Source organism: Prinia subflava, chromosome 1, assembly GCF_021018805.1.
Source record: "Prinia subflava isolate CZ2003 ecotype Zambia chromosome 1, Cam_Psub_1.2, whole genome shotgun sequence".
Lineage (NCBI taxonomy): Eukaryota > Metazoa > Chordata > Aves > Passeriformes > Cisticolidae > Prinia > Prinia subflava.
In genome coordinates this window covers 88,472,985-88,481,126 of record NC_086247.1, presented here as the reverse complement: position 1 = coordinate 88,481,126, position 8,142 = coordinate 88,472,985, and the positions used below count along the sequence as shown (strand labels likewise).

General features: G+C 45.5%; 1 protein-coding gene across 3 annotated transcripts in view; it reads left to right on the top strand.

Annotated features, from left to right (window-relative positions):
• The first annotated feature begins 212 nt into the window (after positions 1-212).
• NEDD9 (neural precursor cell expressed, developmentally down-regulated 9) overlaps positions 213-8,142 on the top strand; it is a 38,781-nt gene continuing 30,851 nt past the window's right edge. Inside the window, exons 1-2 of one of the 3 annotated variants that reach the window (XM_063402532.1) lie at positions 298-358; positions 7,920-8,054. Coding sequence is in view for 1 of the 3 variants with exons in the window: in XM_063402516.1 (XP_063258586.1) it covers positions 263-358 (96 nt within the window). In the remaining 2 variants the exon portion in view is untranslated. Of the gene's footprint in view, positions 359-7,919; positions 8,115-8,142 lie in introns of all 3 variants that reach the window. The other 2 variants (XM_063402524.1, XM_063402516.1) reach the window with 2 other exon arrangements.

The following is an 8,142-nucleotide window of genomic DNA, read 5'->3' as shown; positions in this document are numbered from 1 at the left end:
GGCGGGGTCCCGGGGAGCAGGGCCGCCAGACCCCTCTCTGTGCGGGGCTCTCTCTCCCCGGCCGAGGGAAGGGGCCGGAGCCGCCGCGCCTGGTCTCGAACCCCGTGCCCGCCCGCCTGCGCCCCGCACCACCCCCAGCGGCGCCACGGCCGTCCGCGCGCGGGGGCGGGCGGGGGCGGGGCCGGCTCGTGCCCGGGCGCAATGCAAATGAGGGCGGAGCCATGCAAATGAAGCGGCGCTATGCGCGCGCGGGGGCGGCGCTATGCAAATGAGCCCGTATTGCTGGCCGGCGGCGCGCGGCGGGGCGCAGAGCGTGCGGGATGCGGCGGCGCGCGGAGGCGCAGCCATGAAGTACAAGGTGAGCGCGGCGGGGCTCGGCCGCGCCAGCCCGGGCTGCGGGCGGGGGCGACGGCTCGGGGCTCCCCTCCGCACCCCCCCAAGGCGAGCCGTGCGCCCGCGGGGCGGCCAGGGCTCCCTTCTGCCCTCCCCGGCGCCGTGTCCGGGCGCAGAGCCGCAGGGAGGGTGTCCGCGGGGAGCGGGAACGAGGGGGCAGCGGAGGGGACGGGCTGCGGGGACCCGCGGGTGCTGTGTCGGTGTTGGCGCTGGGGAGAGAAGGAGCTCCCCTCGCTTCTCCCGCTGGTGCCGCCGGGGATAACGGGGTGAGCCCGGGATCGCGGGAAAGGCGGCGGGGCGCGCTTGGGACAGGTACCCCCGACTCTCCCCGGGAGCTCGTTCACCCCCTTTCCAGCCCCTGGTGGATGTTCCCTTATCACGGTGCGGTCTGTTTGATGGATCACAAGCGAGGGCAAAAACAAACACTAACATTTTTAAAAAATGGGTAGCCTATCCCCCGTATTAATTCCTATCATCCCCTCTTATTAAATAATCGCTTTTAGCTACCTTTTACCAGAGGGGATGGTGATTGCTTGGTTTGTTGGGTTTTTTTTCAAAAGACGCAAATGTGGAGCCTTTAATCCTAATATTACTCAAAAACGTCTGGGCAAGGTACAGAATTGCCCACGGGGCATTAGATTACTGTACAGACATACCGTAATCTTGTGCGATTGGAAAAAAAGGGGGAGGGAAGGAAAAACTTTCCTTCCTCTGCCAAAAATAACTTCAGCATCAATAAAAAGATGATTTTGGAAATGTCACACGCTATATACTTACTTGGAGGCTAAGTTGCTTTGGAAGTGGAGTCCGTCTCCGTACTAAACTTAGGCAGCATGCTGTGAAAGAGTGCTGATGCTGTGGCAGTGTGTGTGAGAAGTATGGTAGCCAGGTAAACGTGCATGGATTTTTCTGCTCTTCTGTACATCTCTGAGCTCAGACCAAGTTTTCAGAGTCTCTCAAGCCAGTCTTTGGGAGAGGTCAGGGTTAAGTTTCCAAAGCAACCATCAGTTTCTCCGTCTCATGGAAAGACAAGGGAAAAAGAAATTGTGTTAGATGTGGGTTGACAAAGGTAATCCGTGGCTTTGATAATTTTGGTGTGGATCTCGTCTTTTTTTTTTTTTTTTTTCATTTTCTTTTCAATCGTATCTCAAACAACTCACTGATCTGAAGTCTGAGATAAGATTAATCTCTTCTATCTACTCCATCTCTGATCAGTCCAGGTAGACTTTATACCTGCCTAGAGAAGCTGTTACCCTGAGCAGAAAACATCAGGCACTCAGGGGTAGAAGAGCAGTGTCGCTGTTAGTCCAAAGCTCACAAACTGCTTTCAGGCTGCCCAGGGCCAAGCAACACCTGTATCCCAGTAGCAAAATAATGGTCCTGCCTAGTTATACAGCTTCCTGATTTCTTGTATGTAGCCCAGGGGCACTGCAAAAATAGGGACGGATAAGGTGGGAAGTCTTCCCCGCTCTGTTTCCTTTGCCCTCTCTTGTGGGAATGAGCATTTTCGGTTTGGTTTGTGATTACGTAATTCTAGACAGAGAAAGAACAAGCCATTATAAATAAATAAATAAATAGAGAAATTTGAGGGGTTGGCCTCAGAAACCTTCTTGCTGGATTATGGTGTTTACTTTCCCTGGGAAATGTGAAGTAGTTACACTGTTTAACTGGGGCAAACATTCTTAGATCTATTTCTTATCTCTAGAGTAATACACAAGGAAAATACCTGCACATTCAGCCTTTGTTCTTTCTGTATTTTCTCTCCTCTTTTATCTTCCTATAGGAAAACTTTTTTTTTTTAAATTGTTTACATGAAATAAAGGAACAGAGAATGCTCATGGCGTGCCTGGGGACATATCATCACTTCAGAGGAGGCTTAGCATCCAGGTGCGGATTTGGCCCTGTTTAACTGTTCCTGGTGCTCTTGAGTCCTGACATTCCTTACTTTCATTATGACAGTACATAAGGCCTCATTTAAAGAAATAATGGAAATGCTGATTATGGTTTAATTCGGAGTTTTAACAGTAGGACAGAACAGGAACTGATTCATGGGTGAGACCCTGAATATGTCTCTCCATCACTCATGACTTTGTTTTCAGTGTGACTAAACCCAAGGTCATTTCTGGTCTAGAAATCCTTTCTGCTATGTAATCTACACATTTTTAATTCAACCTTTTCAAAACTGGTTCCCTCCCTCTCTTCCTTCATCTAAGCTTCTTTTATTGTCCATTGCATTCTTCCATCTTAATACTCAAGTCTGAATCCTCTGAAAGGGAAAATCCCTGTGGATTTAGGCAAGTTCAGAATTTTACCTTACATATGTCTCTACACTGTCTATCTTTTGCACACTGTGAAATTCAGTGCTTAAGTTTTGCTGTTTAAAGCTAAGAGATATTTAACCCCAGGTCAGGTCCTGTTCTCCATGTACTACTTAAATGCCTGAGAAAACAGAAGTTATTTTAACTGAGCTATGGAAAGACGGGGAAGGTTAAGCATAAGAAATACTTGCGTTGGTTTGGAGCATTTCTTAGTCCTACTTGTGTAACTTTCAGAAGCTGATTCCTGTAGGGGTACAGTTGTATGAGGGCAACACCTCAATTCTTTGATGACAACAGCTTGCTTTTGTGCTAAATCCCCATGTACAACAACACTGCATCCCATCAGGTTCTCACAGGACTGCATTCCAGTACAATGTAATCTGGGAGGTAGGGTCAGCCTTTTCTGAAACCAAACCCAGGCTATGATTCCAAGGATGGAACAGTTACAGCTACGATATACTCTCTAGCAACAGAAATACCAGTGGGTCACCATGATGAGGGAAGGACATGGATGGGAGAGGGTATATCCGGCCACCAATTCCAACGCTCTTATCTCAGGCAATAAAAGTGCAACAGAGGCAGAAGGGAGAAGACATTATCATAACAAGGCTTTTGTAGCTTGGTGGCTGTTCCCATGCAAGACAAAATAAGAGGGGGAAGGAAGGAAGAAAAGGGGACCTATCTGTTTACTAAAACTTCCAAACAGTTAGTGAAAGAGGAGAGGGAAAAAAACCCTGCATTCCTTACCTCATTTAAGCCAAAAGGAATGACGTAGATGTAAAGTATGAGGTCTTGATTATCTATTTTTAGATAATTTGTTGGGCAAGGAAGAAACCTAAATAGGGTCTGAAATGCCTGCCATTTGTGCTAAGGCACAGTCCTGTAATATATAGACTTGATTACAATGTCTGCACGCCAAGACAAACAGAATAGTGTCCCTGGGAAGAAATACAATATTCCCAACCAGAAGTGCTTGTGAAAAAGCTGCTTGTAACCCTGGCAATGAAAGACTTGGAGTGTTGGACCATGTAAAAGGAAAAGAACTGTCTGTACTTTATTAACCAAGTCCTCTCTGTTTCATTTATTCCTCACTCCTCTTCGTTTCACTTTTTTTTTCAGTACCTCAGCAATCACAGGGTGGCAATCAAACTCAGAAGTAAATAACAACTGTAAAGCTTTGTAAAGTGTAGTAGGAGAGGAACAAACTGACAAGGGGAAAACCTGTCCAAGTTTGTGCTGTCTCTCTTTCTGTCATGAGTTTAGAATGAAAGTTTCTTGATTTTCCTCTCACCTGCCCATGTACAGGGTGAGATGGCTGAGGTCTAGCAGGGCCAGGCCTAAGTCAGCAGCAGCACTAGGGAGATGTAGCCAGGAGGACTGTCCCCTTCACAAAGCTTGGATGGTCACTGCAATTTTCAGGTTCTGGCTGTAGCCTGTGTGTGCCCTCCTTCCCCTCCCACAACTCCCCCGTAGATTTATATTTGTATATTTAATAGAGGTGAGTGCCCCAGTACCCCAGGGTACTTGAGAAACTCCCACAATTGTGTCCACTTGCCCTACTAAAGTCTTGGTAGGATAGCAGAGTGCTTTTAGTTCTGTTTTACAGGTGGAGCTGCTGAGGCTTAGGGATGTTACAGGGCTTATTTCAGAGGAAGAAGAAGAGCCATCACAAAGCATTACAGCCAACAGCATGCAGGTTTTTTGCCTGATTTCTGAACTTCTGTCTTTTTAGGCTAACAGCTGCTCCTGAGTAATGTAGCTGTAAATCTATTTAATCAGAAAGTGGTAGCCCAATCTGTCTCTGTCCAGTAGTTCCTAATATTTGATGGGGAGGCAGAACTACCAAATGAACAGCCTTCCTTATTTTTTTGATAGTTCCAATTCAGTTTGATTCTAGATAGTACAAAAGGCATTAGATACTTGTCTGGGGGGTTTTACTCTTGCTTTTAAGGTCCTGCTAGAGGTTGCAGGTTGCACATTAGACTGTTACTTGGCCTTGAGGTATCTTGACTCAACTCTACTGCTTCCAAACAGTGCCATACTATCAAAATACCTCATTGAGGGGACCTATCAGATCAGGGAGCAGGAAAACTGTCTAATAGTAAGACTTTATGGAAACGTCTTCTGGAAAGGAAAAATGAAAGCACATTTCAGTGGTTATTGTCTTAGGCTGCAGAACTCTGCTTTTTCGCAGAATATAGGCTAGATGTCGGAGAAGTCTCACAAAGTGTTATTGTGAACTTGTGAAAGTGTTGGAGCACAGTTCCTAAGACTGCAGACAAACTCACCTTTGGAGTCTTACCATCTCAAGCCCAGCAACAGGCAGGGTTAGAAGACTATAATTGCACTGATAGCTGATCACTGAACTCCTGTGTGTGGTATCTGAGGAGAAATTTGTATTAGTGTATTGCCTGTGCTCCATTATAAGTACCAGAGTAATTGCAGCAAGGCCATGTGCATATAGTGCATACAAAAAAGTAAAAAGCAGGAGCACAGAGCTTCCTACCTGTCATATTGCTGTTATCAAAGGTGTTAGGGGCATGGGAATGCCTTCTGCATGCAATAGATACGCTTAGGTCACTTAAGGTCCAAGATGAAGTCATTTTTGCCTTGCTTATTTCATTTGGACTAACTTGTCACAGCATTTAAGTACTTAGATCCCATTCATACCAACAGCAGATACTCCCAAGGTCCAGAGTTTAATTCCATTTTTAAAGCAACATGAGTGCTTAAGAAGAGTATGCACAGTCTCTACCTTGGCTGCAACACTTGTGGAGGACCCTTATCTTGTTCCATTCCCATTTCTGGCCACACTTGATGGAGACAAGTAGCTGAACTTCTTAGGACAATAAAGTCCCCACGCCTCTGTAGGAACCCACTTTCAGTGACATTTGGAATCACAAATGCCCAGGTCACTTTTCAAGGGGCTTCTTCATGTAATAGATGCTCTCTGAGCATCCATGAAAGCTGTGGACATCTCCTGTTAGAGCAGTGCTCTGGGCCCTAAAAGGTGCTTTGTGCCAAGCCTTCAGTAGGCTTGATCAGACACTCATCTGGGACTGTACCATGAAAATAGTATTTATGGCAGGTATTGAGCAATGTTTATTAAGTCAGGCTGCTGCTAAATAAAGCTGCATGTAGAGGTACTTCTGCCTGTAAATGGCTGCAGCTCTCAGCATCAGTGAAGCTGGGTCACTTTATAGCAGCTCAGAGTGCAGCCTCTGCATATTATTGCCTGATTATCACAGTCTGCTCTTGGCAAGTGCCCGTTTTCTTTTGCCTTTTGGTCTAGACATTACAGTAGTGGAAACTGTCTTAATTTTAAGGAGCTCATTTTTCCACAGCAGATTTGGACGTAGCTTGTGTTTGACGTGAAACAGGGCTGCTAAAGCTATAGTTCACACTCCTAGAAACACAAGCATGACAAAAATTGTATATTTTTTTTTTCTCTATAGGGATGAGGCCAATTCTCCCCTTTCCATTTTTATGTTGGTTTTGAAAACACTTTCTTCACAGTCAGAGTGGATCAGCCTGCCCAGAAAAGAAAGGGTAATAAGAATGGGTTTATTCTATAGGAATGCAGTCAGCACATCAGAAGCCCTTTCTTAAGCAGGCTTCATCAACAGCAAGGTTGAAAATTTCAGCAAATCTTAGAAAATGCTGAAGGAGCCTAGGAGTAAATCTCAGTTCTTCTAGTGAATGACCTGCTTAGCTGCAGATAGAGAGAGGAAGATACAGACCATTAAAAAATCAGTAATTCTCTTTCTAGATTAGTTTCTGATCCAAAGGGTCAAGTGCATAACAACTAGAAGTGTGCACTCTGTTTAACATACAGCTGGCAGTGGGTAGGGTCATGACTGCCCTTGTCCTGTGGACTTTACATCCAGTTAAAATGCTTAGGGTAATAAACCAAATTTTACTGCTATGGAAGGGTGTATTTACAAGCAGATATCTTCTTTTGTTTTCTATCTCTCTTTTTATACTGCTTTATTTTGTTCGCAGCCCAGGAGCTGCCCAAACCAATCTCTCACACGATCAAGAATACAGCTGAAGTTTGTGGTTCAGCCTGAGACTGAGCAGAGTAACCAGAACTGCTTAAAACTACTCACACCTTCACCATCCGTCATCTCCAGATGTACACTTACCCAGAAAATGTCAGCTTCCCAAAATTGAGCTGTTCTGGGAGGCTTTTGGCCACTGCCATGTAGAATGGAAGTTACTCTGATGGGACCTCAGCTGCCAGCCAGGCTCGACTCCCCTGGAATTCTGATTCACAGGCAAGGTGCTACCTGTCCCACAGCCTGCTGAGGGCTAGAAGGAGCCTGGAAAGAGGAATTCCTGAGCTTCTTTTTCTTTAGTTAGCTGGACTCTCAAGCATCCCAAGTTGTACCTGCGGTGTAGTATCCCAGATGGTGACACTAAATTGACAGAGTAGGATAGTTTTCCCTTCTAATGAAATTCTTTTGAGAGACTTGAGAGAAGAAGAGCATTTCCTAGTTCATCTAAGTTCTAGCTTAAAAAAAAAAAATCATACTTTTCAAAGCTGAAGACATCAAAGAAGTAAGCTGGTGGCAATACTGAGGTCCTATGCCTACATAGCTATGGTTTCTTGACAATCAAGCTGTAATTGTTTCCCCAGAGCCACAGAAGGAAGGGTTAATTTTGGAAGGAAGGTTTTTTTTTTTTTTAAGGAAACTTTGTCTGAGAGAAGACTGTTCACAAATGGCAGAAAATGAAAACTGAGAACTCAAAGCACACGTTTTGGGATTCTTTCTTTCCGTACTTTTTTTTTTTCCTCTTCTGCTCTGCTTCTTCAATTCTTTAGCATTTAACATCCGATCTCCTTTCATTAAATTTTCAATTGCTTGCCTGAGGGAAAGAGGTTAAGTTTTACATCTGCTTTTTGATTCTGATGTACTGTGGTTTAATCACAGTGAGATCATATTTACTCTAAGGGTATTGTTTGCATGCTTGATTTTTTTCTCTCTCTCCCTGTTGATGTCACAAAAGGCACACAGCCCTCAGGCAGATTTGAAAAGGCCTTTTAAAGTCATGGAACGAGATCACACCCTTCCTTGGGTGGGGGAAAGGAAACCGGTTACAAGGGTGAAACATATACAGAAAGCTTAGTGAGTTAGGTGTGGTGGAATTTCCCAAAATATTAATAGATCTTGAAGTTAAGTCAGGGGATGTGGTTTGTATTCCCAGACAGAGCATAGAAAATGGTATTTCGGCACTGCTGTAAAAGCTCAGGGGGCAGAGGAGTGAGAGGACCATGTGATCAGTGGATCTGCCTCGCTGTAGATGTTTTCTGTCGCCAGCCTGTGATGGCAGCAGCGCAGGGTGGGTGGTCCGACAGCGCAGCAGTGCCGTGCACCACTGCCGGGTGTTGCCCAGGGCTGGGTAAGGAGCATCGCCTCGGCCGGGCCCT